The sequence below is a fragment of the Lepidochelys kempii genome, chromosome 9, assembly GCF_965140265.1.
Source record: "Lepidochelys kempii isolate rLepKem1 chromosome 9, rLepKem1.hap2, whole genome shotgun sequence".
Taxonomy (NCBI): Eukaryota; Metazoa; Chordata; order Testudines; family Cheloniidae; genus Lepidochelys; species Lepidochelys kempii.
In genome coordinates this window covers 26995666-27018230 of record NC_133264.1, presented here as the reverse complement: position 1 = coordinate 27018230, position 22565 = coordinate 26995666, and the positions used below count along the sequence as shown (strand labels likewise).

Below are 22565 nucleotides of genomic sequence, written 5' to 3'. Positions count from 1 at the left end.
GTCCTGTGACAAATAGGGCAACTGTGCGCAATATCTTTGTGACTGGAGACCATATTGTGCTAAGTGTATGAATGGTGTATGTACATTGTGGGCCAAGGACTCTGAACTACATGGAAGGATGGTTACGGCATCTTCTGTGGGAAGGAAAACAGGAGGGTGGATGATTAAGGCAGTATCACGCAAGTTGTAACACCTCAGAAGAGGTACTCCTTCCTGGAGAGCTTGCAGACTGTGGTTCAAACTGGGTTCTCCAGAGACCAACACATAAAGAAATGACTTTTGGATAAACAGTGCACGCGTAAACTGTTGCAGGGCCTTTGTTCTGGTTCCTGATCTAAAGAGTGATGTGCACTTGTAACTGCAGGGAAAACCCAGTTGTGGGGTTTGGAAGGACTGATGCCTATCAGAGACCTAGGCTGGAGTTGGGGGTGAACTCTGGTAAGCTTTCTAGCATGCATGGAGGCTTTTATTGTGTTTAATATGCGTTCTCTAAGTCTTCTACCTGAAGAATAACTGTGCTTGCTTAGAAGGAGCTGTGGGGTAACTTGTAACTGCTGGCGATACACTGGTCATAGCCCTCGGAGAGAAAGCAAAGCACCAGGGCTGGCCTTTTAGGCAGCCTGGCTTGCTGAGGATATCAGTGTAAGTCAGAGAGCTATGCTGCCTTAAAACCCCTGCTCAGAAGGGAATGAGCTGAAGGTCTCTTCCCAGGAGAGGTGATGAATGGGAGCCAGAAAACTTTAAGCTCTCAAGGGACCACGGAGTGAGAGACATAGGTGCAGTTATCTAGATGCTGACAGGTTCTGTGGCCCATTCTTTGAGGGAATAAATCCCCATCATGTGGGGAATCACTTTTCTCCCCAGGGTTTTACCAGCTGAGGGGATGATCCAGCCCTGTGTAAAAACAAGAACCCTGGCTTATGATCCCAGACACACTCTATGTCAAAATAGGGTGTAAGACTCAGAGCGCATATCTGTAATTTACGGTACAGTAAACTACAGGAATGTTCTAATTATCCCCAAACCAATCCCGATAAACCAAGGAAATCCTGAGTTATGGGCAAATTTAAAAAATCCAAATATGTTCAAGCATGGAAATATATGGTTTGGGCATGCAAACAATCTTAACTCTCCTGCAGTGGCATCATCCAATAACGATATGATTATGATAAAGCAGTTTAGTGTTAGTGGTTCCAGGTTAGATTAAAAGATATTTTTAAGGACACGTTTGGGTTTTTTTTCCCCACATGGTTTCACTACAGAGCAGAGCTAAGGTTTTTGGGGTCCCCTACTTGTATATTTCCATACTTGAACATGTTGGGATTTCACAGGCTGCCTTCAGTGAAGATGCCCTTATAAAAATCTTCCATGGAAGTAAAGCCAAGCTGCCCTCTGGGATTGACCCCTCACTGCCACAAGGAGAGAAACACTGACAAACAGGTTAATAGCAACTGACATCCTTACTAAGGGCAGCCTGTGACCTCAGACCCATTGAGAACATTAGGAGATGGCAGACATTTTGGAAGAAGGCAGTTCTTCATGGAATTCTTTGAAATAGAACATTCTTCAGCAGAAACCTTTAGTTAGGAAGAATAACTGGGGAAGGGACTTTTTTTTTTTAATGCCTACACAAGATTTCAATGGGTTTTAAGTAGATGGGAGTTTGAAGAGTCACCATTAGTAATGGACAAAAAAAGGTCTGGCTCAAGGTGCTAAATTTTTTAAAGGACTCACTTTAAAATTAATTTTAATGTTTACAAGTAAATCCACTAACTAGTTTTAATTCCCCGAAAGTGCATCCTATACTCAGAGTAAGTACTTTTATTTTGGGAGGACATACTACATTTTATTCATAACAAAGGAATTTTAATCCCTGCTATAGCTGAGCTGAGTTTTGTACTTAACTGGTGGCTCCCTAATTATATCTTGTCTAGTAACTCAAAGAATTTCACAAGGTGCTAGTGTGACATTCCTTAGGGTACAATCTGGACAGTGAACATCTGTGTCCTCTCAATCCACCAACCTGGGGTTCCTTTCACACTGCTTTGCTGTTAACACACCACCTCTAGCTTGTAAATTAACTCCCAGCTAAATGAGTGGTTCTAGCCAGCCACTCCTCAGTTACATTGCAGTGACACCAGCAGATTCCCAGTCTCAGACTTGTCCCCAGAAATGTGCATCTTTCTTTCTAGACAATACAAGCTATGCACAAGTCTTGTTTTCTCAAATGGAGCTTCCCAAACACTTCAATCCAAACACGTCTGGCTTAGATAATAATAAAACAAGTTTAGTAACTACATAACCATAGATTTTAAGTGATTACAAGAAATGAGGCATAAAAGTCAGAATTGGTTACAAAGAAATAAAAGGTAAAACACAAACTAATACCTAAGTGAATTCAAAGCAAAGGCTTTTCTCACCGCATGCTTGTACTGCTAAATTCCTTCAGTCAGGACCACTCGCCCAGTTCAGTGGTGCTTCCTTTGTCTTTCAAATGTTGCTGATGCTGTGAGCAGAGAAAAAGGGAAGAGAAAGGTGATTTGGGGCTTCTATTCCTTATTTTTTTTATATTTTCCTCCTCTTTCAGAATTATCTCCAGCTGCGGTGCAGATGACAGCAAGTCTGTTTGGGACAGGAACCCCCAGCTGTTTGTTTGCCAATATGTAATTTTCTCACTTACAGCCTTCTTCCTGACAAAGAGTGGCCACTTAACTCAGTAATAATCTACTTGATTATCTTGACACCACGCCAAGGTGCTAGCTAATCTTTTGTCTCTGAGGAACTGATTTGGGCTGATTTTCTAAATTTAAAGCACATCTCAGCAATGTCATACAATAAAATGTTATAAACAGTGCTTAATTTGTGCTCTGGCACCTCTAGGCTTGGCAGTTCATAGCCCAGCATCTCTGGGCTTGCTATGTCCGTTATGAAGCTAAAACAATTGCTTGAGTCCCAGCACCTTTTCATTACAAATTAAGCACTGGTCATAACTTTACATACAATGTTGCCATACATACTTTACCAGGACAATAATGATCAGTGAATTATGAGTTTTCAAATGATATCCCACAAGGCATACGTTTACAAAAGTGATAAATTTTGGAAAACTGATGAAAATAATGGTACAGTCTGTCACAGCTAGTTACCTTTCTCCTTATAAATCCATAGTCCTTTGTATCATTCTCAAGACAAATTGCTTGAGGACTTTTGCTGCTGCCAGAAAAACATCTGCAAATATTAAATCTGCTGCTGTAAAATAATTCCCATTCCACTTTGTAATCAATAATTAAATGCCATTTGAATGTAATCTATTATGTGTATTATCCTTATGCAGTAATGAAACACTCAACTTTTAACACACTTTACAGCTAATTTTCAACTAATTTAACATTACCCCTCTGGTGTAGGCAGATTCATAGATTTTTTTACACCCAGAAGGAACCATTACGTTCATCCAGTCTGACGACCTGCATAACACATGCCAAAGAACCTCATCCAGTTTTTGCAGCAAGCTCTGAATTTATGTTTAAACTATAGTGATATCTCTTTTAGAAAGATATTCAGTCTTGACTCAGTAAGTTATGGAGAATCCACTTCATTTCTAGGCAAGTTGGTCAAATGGTTAATTACAATTGGAACAATGCTGATTTAATTACTATTAATTAAAAATATCTTATTTCTAGTCTGAATTTTCTAGCTTCAACTTTCAACCATTGCACGTTGTTATGCCTTTTTCTGCTATACAGAACACCCTTGCGATTACAAACCCCCTCGGGATCCAAGCCAGGGGGTTGTTATAGAAAAAGAGACCTGCCATGGGGGTGGGGGGGGGGTTTGAGAGATGGGATCCAGGAATCAGGTTCATTATATCCGAAGGTTTGTTATTATGAAGGGCATTATAGTGAGGGTATACTGTATATGAAAGAGCTGTCTAATGTTAGTAACCTCACCCTTACATATGCAGACCATGATCATCTTTTAAATTTCTCTTGGATAAACTAATTAGACTGAGCTTCTTATGCATATTTGTCAGACCTCAAATCATTCTTGTAGCTCTTCTCTGAATCATTTCCAATTTTTCGACATCCTTTATAATAATAATATCTGGTTCTTCTATAGGACTTTCAGGTTTGGGCACCAGAACTGGACACAGTATTCCCATAATGGTCTCACTAATGCCATAAACAGAAGTGACACAACTTCCCTACATGATATTCCCCTGTTTATGTATCCAAGGATTTTGTTCACCCTCTTAGGTACAGCACCACACTAGGAGCTCATGATCAATTGCTGATCTACCATGATGCCTAACTTCTTTTCAATAGCTGCATTGCAGGATATTGTGTCTCACCTTGTTACTATTTACAATCATTCTTACATGTATTGTTGTTCAAACATGTATTTGTTCTTTCTTGCATTTGGCTGTATTAAAATTCATGATGCTCAAATGAGCCCATGTTATCAAGTGATCCATTTCACTCTGTATAACTGACCTGCCCTGACCTTCTTTTACTATTCCACTGATTTTTTTTTGTATCTTCAAATTTTACTAATAATTTTATATTTTCTTCAAGATCACTACTAAAGATATTGAATAACAGGTAAGTAAGCATTATAATCCTGGTAGTGGTGTAGGGGAGAGGAATCAGACACACAAAAAGCTCTAGTGATTTGCCCAAGACCATGCCACAATAGTCTCAGGCTCACAATTCTATTATCTAGTTTTAATGCTACCTTCCTGTTCTATTAAAACCATTTAAACAAGACCTAACTAAAATATTAATATGCTTGATTTATTTTGTGATGCAGTAAGGGGATCTTGTAAGATTGGTGTTGCATTAGTTAAGATTTTGTTCTTGTTTATCATAGGGAGGCAGGTTAAGTTTCAGTTAATATAAAATTCACAGTGCTTGAGGCTTTTCTATCTGCTTCCATTACTGTTATTTCCTAATTCCTTGACTCAAAGTATTTCTCCAATTCCTCCCTCCCTCTCTTTACTAAACACCCTGATTCCCAGTGTATTTGATCTCCCAGAAGACCCACAACAGTGTGGAACTGGCAGGTTAAATTAATCTTCTGTTTATAACACTTAATAATAATATGTAACTAGCTGAGGGACTTCTCTCAGGAAAGAGCAAAATCAACAAATCTTTGGATATGCTTCATGTCAAGTTATATTTTTGCATTTCAGTGGCCAGCTTGGTGGTATACGTTTTTTTTACGCTCAATATCCTCATCACCACTATTATTCTGGGCTCACAATAATTCAGAAAAAATCCAGTGCAATCTGTGCCTAAAAGAATTTAATAGGATGAGGGCAGCCTTTTGATAAATGTACCATTTACTGGCTATCTATGGCTTTGCTAAGGAAACTCAATTTAGATGGATTGTATGAAGTGCGCAAGCTTCTTTCCCAGCAACAAATCTACGTGATCTGTCACTTGTGTGAAATGGTCACCAGATGATTGATGTAATAAAACAAAGACTGCTTTTAAATTAAGTTGTCTCTAGATGTGTAGCATAGCAGATAGGTAAATCTGAGTACTGTTGTGCTCTGTTGTCAAATTGAAATTTCATTTGAACTCATTTGTTAGTACTTTATTGACAATTCTGGACGTTCTGTGTATTCAACACCAAATACAGTTTGTAAACTGTAATACTACTTCAAGACAGAAAATTTTAAGGCCCCTTTAAAAGCTAGATTCCAAAGCAGGCCTGCAGTAAGCAGGTTCCACTCATTAACTTAATTGGACCTGGTTACATCCAGCTTAGATTTGGCCTTAACTCAAATATATGGTATAACTCTGGTTTCAGAGGAAAAAAACCTGACTACAGTATAATTTTGAGATGCTAAGGAAATTAGATATTTTCATGCTAGTTTTGATTTTATTAGGAATGGTACATATGGACACACAAGGACTAGTGTGTTTAGTCATTGAAGACTGTTCAGAGGAAATTAAAGGGGTTCATGAGAGAAGATGGGAATATAGTATGCTTGGGCTGATAGTTCACTCATAGTGATACCTGAGATACCACAATTTTTATCCATGGTATATTGGGAAGGTCTACAGTATTTCAGATAGTACTGTATAGATTAACAACATTTCAATAGGTCTTATGTATACATGACCGGTGTACGCCACTATATGTATAAAAGACCAAGCTGCAAGATCTCTACTTATGTAATGAGGAACTAGCTGAGCAGAAACAATATATTAAGGAGCGAAAGGTATTTTTTAATGAAAGCAATTTGGCATGGAGTAAGCACGATGACTAATGGAGTGCTGCTGGGGTCAATGTGACAAACAATTTTGTTAAGTTCATGCATTAGTGACCTGTAAGAGTGACTGTGCTGTAAGATGAAGAAAGCAGTCAATGTCATAACACTGCAGGAGAGCTGTTAATACAAAGGAAGCGGAGAATGAAATTCAGAATAACTTGAAGAAATAGGATGATGGATACACATGAGCATAGTAAAATTGGTGGGGCAGGTTCCCACCTTGGTCTGGAATGGGTTAAGGAACTCATCTGGGCACAATCAGCCCCACCTGTCAGATTCACCTGTAAGGCCTGTTGCACCTAAGAGGGCATCTCCTTAAAGGGAGGATCCAGCCCCTGTGGAGGGTGGCACACGGAAGGGAGTGGAGGTAGAGAACAGAGCTCCTTAGCCCCACAGAGATGGGGTTGCTTCTTTGGAAAGCACCTGAAGAGCCTTGACCTTCTGCAGAGGTGAAGGGACTATCTTTTCTGAAGTAGATCTCAGAAGGCTCAGCCCTGGCCTCTCACACTCAGGGGATTAGGAACCTAGCCCCCTTCACAGACACTGTTTACCTGTTGCCTCAGAGAACAGTTAGCCCAGACTGTTGTCGGCTGCAGAATTCTTTTGTATGCCTCTTTTCCATGTTAACTTGTGGTCATGCCTTGAAGGAGGAGAGCTGCCTCCCTGAGACTTACAGCTCGGAGGCTATATTCTGCACTCCAAACACTCATTACAGCGTCACTTACAGCCTACGAGGGATGTTGGTGATGAGAGAGGCACCCCCCCTCACTTTCAGGGGGGTGCCCTAGTGGTACAATCTGTGACACAAAATAATAGCCCCAATCCTCCTCTACTCTAGTGGCACAAAGTAGCAGGTGTAACTGTCCACAGAGCTGGCGTACCATCTTTGTACCCCACTTCTAGAGCTGCGCCAAGCACAGTGCTGGCATGTCTCAGGAAAGAGCCTTATATTCTTCTTAGTGTCTATACAACGTGCCTCTAGTGATACGTGACCAGGATTCCATCACTGTATTTGGTCCATGCAGTGGACCTTCGCTCTCCCACTCGGAAGGAGGCCACTCATTCAGGTTGTCTTTGGGCTTGTCTGGCCAGTCTGAACAGTCTAGGGCCCTTGTCTCCACCCAAGGTGGAGCAAGGCCCCCTAGGCCCTCTAGTTCCCAGCCCCACAATAGAGCTGGGCGCCAGACCTTCATGGCCAGACTTTAGCCTGGGCTTGGGGAGGCTCAAGCTGCCAGCAATTAAACACTGGTTACAGGGGGCTGGCTTCAGCTGGGGCGGGGCTCTGGCCGCCAGCAAGGCAATCACAGTCTATGGAGCTGGTGTGGGCCTGGGCTTGAGGAGGCTCAGGCTGCCAGCAATTAAACACTGGCTACGGGGGCTGGCTTCAGCCTGGGGGGGGCTCAGGCAGCCAGCAAAGCAACAGTTTATAAGGAGCTGGTAAGGGAGGCTCCTTCAGAGCAGGAGCTTCCCTGCACAGTGTAGGGGGTTGGCCACCCCGACGTGGGGTGGCAGGGGGACACAGGCCCACCCTACTCCACCACGTCCCAGCTCAGGGGCCTGGCAGAGGCAGGATTGGCTGCCCCTGTGTAGGCGGGGATCCAGCCGCAACACGCTGACTGGGCCATACCTGGCTCCTCAGCCGGTTGCTCCGTGGCTGCCCCTGGGCCACTTTCTGCCTCCCCAGGGTTTGGTACCTCTTGCTTCCAGGGCTCCTTGGGGTACGCTGCGGCCAGTAGTCCAGGCCACTCCTCGTCGGGGTCTCCCACTTCTGCAGCTACGAGACAGCCGGGTGTAGGTTCCCCTCCTGAGTATGTCAGGAGCGTCTCTCTCCTCTGGTGATTCCACCCCAACTGGGCTGCAGGGCCTTCCTCTTATAGTTCTGGCCCTGCCCCAGCACTTCCGGTGAGAGGGGTGGGGAAGAATAGGCTCTACCCACCAAGGGGAGTGTAGTGGACCCTCGCTCTCCCGCTTGGAGGGAGGCCACTCGGCCTCACTATAGTCCGATGGTTGGATCATTAGCTTCCCCGGCTTGGGTCAGGTACTGACTGGGAGTGCAACATGAGCACTGAGATATGCCCCCCATAGCCTAATGAATTCCAGGGTAAAATATGAGGTAGGACAATACTCACTGGGGGTCAGATTCTAATAATGAGGGTATCGTTACTGGGCCCTCAATTTGAAAACTCTGCTTGAAAACTCTGATTAGGAGAGAGATATCAGAGGTAGGAGTAGATAAAATCCTAAAACTTACAGGATAGCACTGAAAAAACTCTGAATAAGTAGGGCCAAATTAAGAACATTTATATAGCTCTGGAGAAGACAACCACGTGCTCTTAGCATCCCCTTGTTAATAAGAATCTCTCCCCTCCCCAGGGACCAACTTTGTTGCAACTCATGGATTGGTGCCGGTGACTTGTACCTGGCTGCCATCTTGTCTCCCACCATAAACTTTTTTTCTTTCTTCAAAAGGAGGAGGTTGCTTTTCCAGGGCCCCCTGAGAGGAGGGTTGGTATCCAGGGGACAGAGGCAGATCCCGATACTGGCTCATATGGACCCTTCCCATGCTACTAGGTTGGTTTGGATATTCCCATTTCCTCTTCCAGAGTTTGGGTCTGTAACCAAAGGATCAGCTTTACTTGAGACCCAACTGGGAAAATGAAGGCCAAAGATCCCAGTAAGCACTGGATGCTACATAGATTTGGTTAAGCTGTTGTGGGGTATACTGTAGGACTAGCTCACAACATTGTTTCCCCTTGAAAGTTTGGGTCTGCCATCTGTTTAATTATTCATCAGAGCGGGATAAGTTAGTGGGGAGCACAAGTTAATATGATGATTCAACATAAGAGAAACCTCTAACTGTTGAAAGCACCAGGTATCGGGTGCAATCCTGCTGCTGCCCAACTTATTCTTGCAATGATGATAGAGAAGTGAAGATAAATCTAAGTGAGATGACAGTCGTAGCTCCTTAGATCTATGTTGTGAGTTACATGTTGTACAATCACCTACAATTTAGGATGGATGATGGTCATTCATTGGACAGCCCCGCCAATATATTTTCTTCCAGAAGTTTGTTTCCCATTTGGGTTACCTGGCAGGATTTGGAAAGTACGGATCCAGCAGTTTGCTGATGTTCCTGTGGCAGGAAGCCCTTACAGCAGAGGATGACAAGGCATGGATTCCTTTTCCACAATTCTTAACATATTTGGGAACAGAAGTCCCAAGGTCAATGGATAAAAGGCATGGAGGAATGGTGGAGTATGTCACCATCAGGCACAACTCTATTCCTTGAGAAAACCTGTTCCTCACCACTGATTTGGTTTGGGAGTTGTAGCTTGGATGTTTTCTGCCTTTAGAATCAAGGGTACGTGGTGGAGTAAATAGTTTCTACAGAAGAGAATTCTGGATGCTGGGCAACAGTGCAGCTTGAGTAATTTTATCTCAATAAAAGTTGCAACCTTGACTTTTAATCCAAATACCAGTGTGCAGCATTTTCTTTCCTCCTCTTCCAGAGTGGCATCAGTGAAAGCATGTTGTAAAAATGCAGAAGGTACAACAGAGGTCACACTGAATGACTCACAAACTTTTATTATTTTCTAATGCAAACAAACTTAAATTCTCTACTCTTCTTGAACGAATAGAAAGAATAAAACAATGAGAAACTGTACAACGTGAAGGCGGGAATGATGAGGGCAGATGTTAGAAGGATATAAGCAAGTGAAATGCAGGTACAAAAGACATTCAAGAATAACACAGTGAATGATGAGTATATGGGATAAGTCTACGTGTTAAGATATGTTTATTTTGGCATTGCTTCACCTCTTTCTCGTGATAGATACCTTGTATGTATCATGATTTCACAACTCTAATGTATGTGCCAAATGGTGTCCAGAAGTTTCAACACTGTTTTAAAAAAAATACAATAATATATTTGTGAGTATGCAAATATCTCATTAAATAATTTGCATTAAACTTCACGCATGCAGCCATACAAAGCCATGCATAAACATCCATATGCCTCAAATAAGAGGATTCCTTTACTAGGACTGCCTGAAGTAAAATCTACAAATGCCCTAAGTGCAGTGATTTTGTTACAATACAATGAAGACCAAAATAACAGCTCCTAACCAGCCTCTAGGGGCATTCCAGTAGAGGGGTATAAAGATAATTGTGTCGTCTGGTAATCTCTATATACTGTCCTGCCTGCCTGCAGTCTGATGCCCCCTGATAGCAACAAGGTGTGTCTCTGCCCAGCTCTTGGCCTTCCTAGCTGCCTACAACCAGCCTTTCTGTCCACAGTCAGCTACCAGGCTCCTGCCTCTAGCCTGCCTCCTCTGCCCTTACACAGCCTCAGTATTTTTCCTTTGCCTGAGCTAGGCTATACTTCACTTTCTTGTACTCTGGGTTTATGGAGGTGGATGAGGAGGGAATTAAACAATGCCGGGTAATGAGTCAGCTGGCTTCTTGCAATATGTTTCTTTCTTATGTTTATGTAGTTGTGAAGATATCCAGAAATTTGGGGAGAGATGCTTTAATTCCGAGGCCCACATGGGAGTCACAAAACTGCATCCCCCTTAGTTGATCATTCCATCTTAACAGAAATATGGTAGATACGTAGGATGTGGTTAACTCGGGAACTGACCATGGCAAAATAGTTCTGTGAAGAAATGGAAAAATAAATATCCATCTACTGAAGCAAAGTAATCTGTACTCAATATAATTAGCTGCAGATAAGGAGGTGGTATCTATCAACAGATTCAAACACAACCCTTGGACCATACAGATATAGATATCCAGGATACTACAAATTAATAGTTACAGAATGTACAAGGTCTCATGCAACTGGCTCAGATAAAAAAAAAAATCTAACTATATGACCTGAACACACACTGCTTTGAGATTTAAGAGTTAATTTAACTTAAAACGAATGTGTGACATTCTGTACTTTATTTTGCCCAGGACTGGAACAGAAGTAAAAGTTGTTTAGAGCTATTTTAAGAGCGACATCCCATTTGTGTAAAGAACAACTTCTGCTCTTCTTCCACCCCTACACATTTTCCCCTACACAACAACTGGCTAAGCAGCAGTTCTGCAGAGAAGGACCTGGGGATGAGTCAGCAGTGTGCCCTTTTTGCCAAGAAGGCTAATGGCATATTGGGCTGCATTAGTAGGAACGTTGCCAGCAGATCGAGGGAAGTGATTATTCTCTTCTATTTGGCACTGGTGAGGCCACATCTGGAGTATTGCATCCAGTTTTGGCCCCCCCACCACAGAAAGGATGTGGGCAAAGTGGGGAGAGTCCAGCAGAGGGCAACAAAAATGATCAGGGGGCTGGGGCACATGACTTACGAGGCGAGGCAAGGGACCTGGGCTTGTTTAGTCTGCAGAAGAGAAGAGTGAGGGGGGATTTGATAGCAGCCTTCAACTACCAGAAGTGGTGTTTCAAAAAGGATGGAGCTTGGCTGTTCTCAGTGGTGGCAGATGACAGAACAAGGACCAGTGGTTTCAAGTTGCATTGGGGGAGGTCTAGGTTGGATATTAGGAAAGGGTTGGACGAGATGACTTCCTGAGGTCTCTTCTAACCCTAATCTTCTATGATTCCATGGCAGGATGCTGAGTGGTGAATCCAGTTGTGGATCTATCACTGTAGCTCTACAGATTGTCTTCCCCTGTGGAGAGATGATGCAGCTGGCCTGCAAGCTTCTTTAGCTTCCTGCTAGTAAACCTGGTTGTCAATCCTATACTCACTCCTGACTTAGATCTGAGCTCTGATTTCAAAAGTGCTAAGTGGTATGTAGAATCCCATGCTGTTCCTCTGCACAGAGGTGATTTTCATGGAAGGGGTTTCATTTGGAACACACATTTTCATTTCAGAGCTGTTTTGATCTTGAGCAGACAAAAGTTTATATTTCCCAATAGTGTCCACATGTGTTCATTGCAACAAGAATCTACTAAATTGAATATCATGGATATTTAAAGTAGCTGACTATTTTTATAAGTAATATCTGTAGCCATGCAACTTTCAAACTAAAATAATCGAGGCAATTAAATCTAATCATGTCAAGGACTAAATTGATTGTCTGCATGAGCCAGGAAGGATTTTATTTCTGCCAAGTAAATTACTGCACAGTTGGCTTGCTGCTTTGTTGTTGTTGTTGTTGTTGTTGGGGGAGGGGTGAGAGAGATGAGGGCATCACCTTCCTTGAAGTCTAAGGTATTGACCACTGTCAGAAAGGGATACTAGACTAGAAGGATGCATGGTTTGATCTGTTACGGTAAATTCTATTTGAGCATAAGCTTTTGTGGGCTAAAGCCCACTTCATCAGATGCATGCAGTATTCCAAAATACAGTTGGAAGATACGTATATATATAGACACACACAGAGAGAACATGAAAAAAATGGGGTTGCCATACCAACTCTTCATGAGACCAATCGATTAAGGTGGGCTATTATCAGCAGGAGAAAAAAAACTTTTGTAGTGATAATCAGGATGGCCCATTTCAAACAGTTAACAAGAAGGTGTGAGTAACAGTAGGGGGGAAATAGTTTTTAGTTTGTGGAAGGACTCATCCACTCCCAGTCTTTATTCAAGCCTAATTTAATGGTGTCCCGTTTACAGATTAATTCCAGTTCTGCTGTTTCTTATTGGAGTCTGTTTTTGAAGTTTTTTTGTTGAATAATTGTGACTTTTAGGTCTGTAGTTGAGTGTCCAGGGAGGCATGCCCCTCTGCCATGTACATTGGTCAAACCAGACAGTCTCTACAAAAAGAATAAATGGACACAAATCAGATGTCAAGAATTATAACATTCAAAAACCAGTTGGAGAACACATCAACCTCCCTGGACACTTAATTACAGACTTAAAAGTTGCAATTATTCAACAAAAAAACTTCAAAAACAGATTCAAACAAGAAATAGCAGAACTGGAATTAATCTGCAAACTGGACACCATTAAATTAGGCTTGAATAAAGACTGGGAGTGGATGAGTCCTTACACTAACTAAATACTATTTCCCCATGCTAATTTTTCCCCTACTGTTACTCACACATTCTTGTCAACTGTTGGAAATGGGCCATCCTGATCATCACTACAAAAGTTTTTTCCGCCCCCCCTCCTGCTGATAATAGCCCACCTTAATGGATTGGTCTTGTTGAGAGTTGCTATGGCAACCCCCATTTTTTCATTTTCTCTGTGTACATATATCTTCCTACTGTATTTTCCACTGCATGCATCTGATGAAGTGGGTTTTAGCCCACGAAAGCTTATGCCCAAATAAATTTGTTCGTCTCTAAGGTGCCACAAGTACTCCTTGTTCTTTCTGCTGATACAGACTAACACGCTACCACTCTGAAACCAGTAAATTCTATATCTCTACAAGTGGGACAAGCGTTTGCATTTATTTCAAGTTCCCTGCATAGTGATGAAGAACAAACTTATCAGACAGGTGGACCTTCCAGGGGCTTTTTTGCTGCAGCTCTTAATTCATATGCTGCACTCCGTATTTATTTTTGTAACTGCATTTTCCTCTCCATTCTTTCAGAGCTGTGGTTCTTGTTAGAAAAGCCCCTGCGTGATATCCATGTATTTACTTTGATGTTTAATCCTTACATTTAAATATTGGAGCTGAATGCTTTCCGCTTAAACACACGTTTCCCCTCTGTGTAGCAGAACGACCTCTGTTCAGGGTGATCGGATGAGAATTCACCTACTGGGCGTGATCCAAAAATAACGACAGATTAACTTTGCCCTATCAGCGTGTGCTGATTTGCAACTGTTAAGAGTCAGAGAGAACGTGTACTCTGATCAGTCTTGAAAGAAGTGGATAGTAAAACATGGGAACTAAATCCCTGTGCCTTCTTTTGGCGTCTGTTCTGGTAGCATATTATGTTTACACACCAGTTCCAGAGACTATTGAGGAACGCTGGAAACTGATGCTCATAAATGCTGGCTTTAGAAGTGTAGCACATGTGGTAAGTTTAGAATTTTATTTACTCCAGGTGCTTATGTATGAAATTGAGTTCAAGTAATGTATTAATGTGGAGAAAAGAAAAATACAGATCAAAGAATAATATCAGTGTCTGGTTAAGTAATATCCAAAATTATATCTAAGAATACCTGAAACCAAGCAAGGAACTTTAACCCTGACACTAAATAAACTATTACAGAAAAATCAAATCTACGATCATAAGTATATACAATAACAGAAATATATTAATTTGAATGCAGATGAGGCAGTTCAAACTTGTAGTTGATTTGCAATTTACTCTACAATCCTGTATAGCTAAATTATTGCTGTTTGTTTTTTCTTCTCTCTTGAGCCTAACTAGAAATATTGTGTCACACTTCGGAGGAAGGAAAGCGAGAGGTGCATTTAAATATGGTACATCATTGGGGATTTAGATAGTCCACGCGCGCAGGGGTGAGGTGATGAATAAACACCAGCTAATTATAGAAGTGCTAATGTAATCAATCACATATAAAGCTCTGAGACTTTCTAATCACTTTCCCTGGGTACTGATGCAAGGTCTAATTGTAATCTTGTGCGATAACGGGAGAGGTGGCTGACTCAGCAGCACAGAACTGTGTACAGCCTTCTAGAAAGGATCGGTAGAGCAGTGTGGCTCTAATGGCTACACAGGGCGCATTTAAATATGTGCCCCTATGCGTTTGTCTCTGTTTATTACATTTGGGGCTTCATTTTAGTCATATGCTATGCAGTCATCACTAACTCTTGCCATGTACACCACGTATACTTAACAGGGCTTTTTCTTCCTGTGTGAATAAACAAGGCTGCAGTTTCCAGCTCTGGCTAGTCAACCCTGGAGAAGTATTGTGCGTGGAGCGGTTTAAGAAACATACATCTTAAACTTCTGATATACTCAAGCTCCCCCTTGCCTAAAACGCAGCCTGCATTTGCTAATCAGCAGAGGCTGCAGCAAAGTTGATCTTTTGTTATGCACTTTTGTCGGAGCTAGCTATGAAGGTGGTGGTTGTTGAGGGGGGAGGTATTGCTCTGTCTATGGTAAACATGGAGCGGGGGAGGTTACGAACTTAGCTTGAAAGGTGAAACTGAAAGGTTGCTCGGCTGAGGCTGTAAACGCCAGGGCTCAAGTTTCAGGAGTGCTCTTATTTCGGGGGGGGGGGGGGGGCTCGTTGTCTCAGCTCTTTGGTGCCCAGCTTGAGATGCTTGGGTATGATTTGCAGAAGTGCCGCGCATCCACCTCTTTCACTGACTTCCCTTGGAGTTGAGGGTGCTTCTCTCTGAAAACTAAGCCCTGCGTGTCTGGATTTGTTCACCCCAAATTATTGTCCAATTTTGAGCACTTTGGCATGGGAGAATAGGTTTTTGGGGTGGTGGGCGGTCTCCTATTGGTGTTAGTTGGGAAGTGAGTTGTGGGATCTAGGAGGGGGAAAACAATCATTTAGTTAATTTATAAATAAACTGGGCTCTGCTCTTTGATGGGCTTTTGTTTTGGTCTCTGTATCTCATGCATCCTGCACTAGATTGTTGGATCGGTTCCAAATCTCGTCTGTGTGCAGGATAACTCTTGTTTGCCTTATGGACTTTGCAAGCCTGAAAACCTCCATTAGAGAGAGACCCCTCACCCCCTGCAGTAAAAAATCCAGTGTGAGCAGATTTCAAGTTATCCCCCATGCTGGAGGGACTGACTAGGATGGCTGCAAAACTGCAAATTTTAAAGTAGTTGCTATAGTATAATTTCATTATGGGTTTTGTTTGGGGTGACCAGATAGCAAGTGTGAAAAATTGGGACACTTTCCCCCCCAGGGGATGGGCTGGGCTATAGTTGCCTATATAAGGCAAAGCCCCAAATATTGGGACGTCTGATCACCCTACATTTGTTTGTCATGTGCCAGGTGAGTTTGAGGTCTGATTGGTGAGGGCTAAGAAAGAGCGGGGAAAACTAACATCCAGTCCCCAGACATACTATTGAAAGTATTCTTTGTGTCCAAGTAAATAAAGAAGTGAGAGGCTACTTAACAGGGCCCATTGTGAAAAGCTAAGACTAAGAGTCTAATTATCTCCTTTAAAACACAGACTGGACATACTGTATTGTCTATTAAGTGAAGTAAGATGCATAGGATGTGATTCTGTGTCTGAGGGAGTTGGTCCTTACCCATTTGGGTAAGATTACTAATATCACAGGGAAACAGTTGTGTCCAGGGTGTGAGTGTGTGAAACAAAGTTTGTGGGCAGAAACACATTATGGTATGAGTTTGTTTCCAGGGCGAGATACTGACATGCTTGATTGTCTCAGTTCAAGATGCTCAAGAGTGGAATGTCAGATAATGAAAGTCAGGGCAGATGGGCATTAACTGAGCTTTATGGTGAAGTTCGAATAGTGTTTGCAAGTATGTTTGGCTCTTTGCTTTTATAAGTAATGTATTCACTCAATATTTAAAAAGAAATTCTTTCCAGTAGAATATTCTATGGGTGTGCCCTAAAACTCTGCACAGAGCTCTTTGTAAAGTTGATGATTACACAATGTGACATGGATGATTTCAACAACTCTGCATGGACCCTGAGTGTGAATGAATACTGTGTAATAAAATGAAAAAAGCAGCATGGTCTAGAGTTCTGAGAGTCTGGAGAGCCTGAGTTTTAATCCTGGTTCTGCTGCTGACTCACTAGGTAGCCTTGGGCAAATCATGGGTTAATCTCTCTATGCTTCAGTTCCCCATCTGTACAATAGGCATCCTATCAGCCTCTCAGGAGCACTGTGGATTAAACAGTTAGTTTGAACAGTACTTAAAATGTAGAGATGTTTATAATGTTGTAACAGAAAAACATACCATGGCTTTTTCAAGTGGAAACAATTTCTCACACACACTAATTGATTTCTATACCATTTCTGACATACAATACATAGCCTAATTATTACTTGTCTAGTCACTTTTGTCAGATGTGCTAGGAAAAATAGAGTGAGAAACAGGATTGTTTTAAAAGTTTATAACTCATGAGACCTCAGCAGGGACAAAGGAAATATATATAATTCTAGATGTTAGTGCATAGTTACACATATGTTGCAATATGCAGGCCCAGCTGAAGCAAATCATGATCTGCTTGCAAATTCGTTGGATTGGATGGGCAAAACTTCTTGAGTAACATCATTCACCTCTAACCTATCCCAAACTTGTAGAATATGTGATGATAGGCCATAAGTAATGTGTCTAATACAGATGTGTATGTGGTTTTGAGGGGAATTGAGGGAGTTGTTGGTAAAGGTTTAATGTTAAACCAGAAGAGGAGAAGCCTGCAATATACTCCAGCCCAGGAAATGATAAAAGGGAGAGCTCTTTAAAATGGACTCAAGTTATTATTATGACAGAGTTTTGTCACAGTGAAATGGCGCATACAACACAGTGTGCATTGCTATAACACAGCTATCAAACATCACACTAGTACTTGAATCTGTCTGAGCAGGACACCAAGAACACCCTGCAGCTGTAGAGTTGGCAGCATTGTCTGAACAAGTTCTGGTAATACGTTCTCATTTTTTTGACAAGTACAGTGTTTGACAGCATTACTGGGTCTAGTCTGCAAGAAATTCATGCACATGCGTAACTCCTATTAATCTCCGTGGGAGCTGTGTGCATCCAGTGCATGATCCTACTTGCATTGAACTCTCCTGGACTTTAACAGGGTCGAGCCCCTATAAATCGGAGAGAAGATGCATTGTTACAACTACAGCAGTGTCTTCTTTTCATTTTTAAAGTGGAATTGGTACTTCTGAAGGATGTTGCATTAACTGCACTTGGGACTGAAGTCTTTTCTCCATAGAATTGGTTCAGTGCTGGCACCAATAGTGCAAATTTCCTCACATCAGTTGGCCAGATTATGATCTCACAAACAGCAGTGCAAAGCTGGAGGAACTCCTTTGACTCTGATAGTTTCTCTGGATTTATACCAGTATAAATTAGATCTGAAACTGGCCCAAAGTGTCTTAAACCTGTTCTGGATGGGAAACACTAGAAGCCAGATGGTAAGTTATTGTACTCAATCCTTGGCTTTATTGATCAGACTCTCAGCAAGGGTTCCACTTGTGATGGTGGTTTTTGAGATTAGGTCTCCTATCTACTATGAACTCAAAAATAATCACTTGCTCTGATGAATAATACTCTGTGCTTGGTGTCAAAAGCAGCCTTTAGCACTGTTGTGTTTTGGTTCTCTAGAGATGACCAACAGCAGGATTGGATGCTTTGTACTGGAAGGAATGTCGTATTCCAGTCATTCTGAATAAAGAGGCAATCCATAGAAAAGTCTTTTTTATGTATTCCTGTTTTTCCTTTAGGGTTAATACCAAAAATCCCCACCAAGATCACTTAGCATGTGCTGCTGAACTGCCATATGACCAGATGGGAATGCTTTGTGGTCACTTAATTATGGGTCTGAATGTGAAGAGGTGATCTAATTTGAAAGGCTGCATGTCTTTTGAGTCTTCCAATTTCTTGTTTTGATTTAAAAAAAACAAACACAAATTGCATCAAATACCAAGATAAAAGGGCAAATGAAGCTGTGAAACTGCAAACTGAAGTGTTTTCTCTCTTCCTTACAAATATCATGAGGAATGTTGCCTGTGCTTTCCAAGCCCACCCGCAAAGATTTCCCTGGTTTCAGATTTCAAGGGCCAGATCCTCAGACGATGTAAATTAGCATTGATACACTGAAGTCTATTCCTGAGTGTGGATGCAATATATAGTCAGCTTCACTTTTACCTGGACACGTTGATATGGCATGCTGTTGAGTTTTAAAACCAATACCATTGAGTTCCACTCTCCACTACTTTTGAGTCTGGAAAGGATGCTGCAATGGATACAAGAATTCTGAAGTAAAGGGGGAGGTTTACACTTCCATCTTGTGAGTGGATCCAAACTAGCAGGCACATGTGTGTCCAGAGTCCCACTGATTTCAGTGGGGCTCTCTTTGGTCACAGGATTCCAACTGTGTGGTGCTGATTACAAGATGATGGACCTTAGTTTGCTCATTTATATGTTAATACCAAGAATAGTCTTCCAGTTCTAAGCTATTTCATAGCAGAGCTGGGGTCTGATCTCTAGGAACACACTGGAAAGATGAGTGATGTATGGCTACACAGGGCTCTGCGAGTGTTTTCTCTCTGTGTAATAAAGTAATTGTATACAAGGGTTAAGTCAATGTGTGTAAGCAGCATAAAGTGTTGTAAAATGTTTCGATAAAGAGGAGTTTCTTTGTTGCCTGAGTCTACACTTTGTCAAACATTTTTCTTGCCTTCAGGACTCTGGATTCCCCCCCCTCTTCCCCCCACGCTGGACTTTAGAATGTCCTTTATGCTGAGTTCTCATCAGTCTTTTTGGTAAATTGACTGCTTATTCAGCTACGCGGATTTCATCTTAAAGGGACACCTTGAACTTGAAGTCTTTTCAATGAGAAAGAACCAGAACAATTAAAAGCTCTTTTGGGCAGTGCACATGGCAATTTTAGGTGTTTTATAATCAGAGTTCCCTGTTTTTAAAAATATTTTTCTCTTGCTGTTTGGAAAAACCCACACCAAAAGAGGAAAATCAATTTACTATTCATGGCAAATTGCGAAAGTAACTATACAGAAAGTGCTGTCAAATGGACAAAGTAAACAAACTGCAAAAATGGAGGAAATTTTTTCTTATCTGCCAGTTATAGAAATCTCTGGTGTTATAATAGTAGTAGGGATAGAAGTGACATTTTAAACTGATATCTCTTGACACCTGAGGAAGTGGATTGACAATTAAAATTCAGTAAAAAGGTTGAACACTTCTTGGGATTTAAAAAAACATCAACAAGGAACAGAAAGTTCACAGCCCTGAACCTAAGAAAAATTCTCAAGAACATATGATAGGCCAGATTTTTAGTACATTAATAGAGTTACACCAGTGATCAATTTGGCCAACTGTATTTAGTTTTAGGGAGAGTAATAAAAGGGTGGAGTATTCATATAAACTGTGTAATGTGTATGACTATACAATGTAGGGGTGGGTGGGTAAGATTCTGTGTATATATACATCAGGGTTGTCAATTAATCAGAGTTAACTCACACAATTAACTCAATATATTAACTGCAATTAAAAAAAATAATCACGATTAATTACACCGTTAAACAATAGAACACCAGTTGACATTTATTCAATATTTTTGGATTTTTTTCTACATTTTCAAATATATTGATTTCTATTACAACACAGAATACAAAGTGTACAGTGCTCACTTTATATTATTATTTTTTTACACATATATTTGCACTGTAAAAATGATAAGCAAAAGAAATAGTATTTTTCAGTTCACCTCATAAAAGTACTGTAGTGCAACCTCTTTATTGTGAAAGTGTAACTTACAAATGTAGATTTTTTTTTGTTACATAACTGCACTCAAAAACAAAACAATGTAAAACTTTAACGCCTCCAAGTCCACTCAGTTCTACTTCTTGTTCAGCCAATTGCTAAGACAAACAAGTTTGTTTATATTTAAGAGAGATACTGCTGCCTGCTTCTTATATACAGTATCCCCAGAAAGTGAGACAGGCATTCACATGGCACTTTTATAGCCAGCATTGCAAGGTATTTATGTGCCAGATATGTTAAACATTCGTATGCCTCTTCATGCTTTGGCCACCATTCCAGAGGACATGCTTCCATGCTGATGACGCTCATTAAAAAAATAATGTGTTAATTAAATTTGTGACTGAACTCCTTGGGGGAGAATTGTATGTCTTCTGCTCAGTGTTTTACCCGCATTCTGCCATATATTTCATGTTATAGCAGTCTCGGATGATAACCCAGCATATTGTTGGTTTTAAGAACACTTTCACTGCAGATTTGACAAAACACAGAGGAGGTACCAATGTGAGATTTCTACGGATAAATACAGCACTCGACCCAAGGTTTAAGAATCTGAAGTGCCTTCCAAAATTTGAGAGGGATGAGGTGTGGAGAATGCTTTCAGGTTTCTTAAAAGAGCAACACTTTGATGCAGAAACTACAGAACCCGAACCACAAAAAAAGAAAATCAACCTTTTGCTGGTGGCATCTGACTCAGATGATAATGAACATGTATCGGTCCGCTCTGCTTTGGATCATTATCTAGCAGAACCCATCATCAGCCTGGACGCATGTCCTCTGGAATGGTGGTTGAAACATGAAGGGACATATGAATCTTTAGCGCATCTGGCATGTAAATATCTTGCAATGCCGACTACAACAGTTCCATGTGAATGCCTGTTCTCACTTTCAGGTGACACTGTAAGCAAGAAGTGGGCAGCATTATCTCCTGCAAATTGTAACCAAACTTGTTTGTCTGAGTGATTGGCTGAAATAGGACTGAGTTGTAGGTTCTGAAGTTTTACATTCTATTTTTGAATGCAGTTATTTTTTGTACATAATTCTACATTTGTAAATTCAACTTTCATGATACAGAGATTGCACTACAGTACTTGTATTAGGTGAATTGAAATATACTATTTCTTTTGTTGTTTACAGGGCAAACACTTGTAATCAAAAATAAATATAAAGTGAGGACTGCACACTTTGTATTCTGTGTAGTAATTGAAATCAATATATTTGAAAATGTAGAAAACTGCCAAAAATATTTAAATAAATGGTATTCTATTATTAACAGTGCTGCAATTAGTTTTTTTAATCACTTGACAGCCCTAATATACATTCAACTTACGTAGAAATACACAAGATAGAAAATGTAAATTATTCTGCATATACCCACAACCACTTGCAACAGCAGTCACAGATACATTCTCTTATTCTCAGTTACCTCTTATTGTTTGGGTAGTTTGGATATGAAGTATTTAGATCTTTATTTCTGAAACAGATTTTCAGATCTTGAGTTGTTTTGGGGAGCTTGGATATTACTACATTCCAGATTGACTTTCATGCTTACTCCTTCCTCAGTTTAGTATGGTACTTGCCTATCCTGAGCTGGTGCTGCGGTGATTCATCTGCTAAGTTCTTTGATGGAAAATGCTATAGAAGTGCTCAACATTATTGTTACTGTAATAAAGTATTTGACAAGCTGAAAAAAATAACAGAAGTCGGCACCTCGAGGTCTCTGGTTGGAAGCTGAAGCTAGAGAAATTCAAACTAATGATACGGCAGTATTTTGAAAAATTCTTAACCATTGGAACAACTTACCTAGGGACTGTCACAAAGTCTTTAAATCACTATTGGCTATCTGACTAAAATGATATGCTATAGCTCAGAAGTTATGGGCCTGATGCAGAACTTACTGGGTAAGGTTCTCTGGCCT

General features: G+C 41.0%; 1 protein-coding gene across 1 annotated transcript in view; it reads left to right on the top strand.

Annotated features, from left to right (window-relative positions):
- Positions 1-14058: 14058 nt before the first annotated feature.
- LOC140916878 (arylacetamide deacetylase-like) overlaps positions 14059-22565 on the top strand; it is a 32703-nt gene continuing 24196 nt past the window's right edge. Inside the window, exon 1 of the mRNA XM_073358768.1 lies at positions 14059-14250. Coding sequence (XP_073214869.1) covers positions 14113-14250 — 138 coding nt within the window. The 5' untranslated portion in view covers positions 14059-14112. The remainder of the gene's footprint in view (positions 14251-22565) is intronic.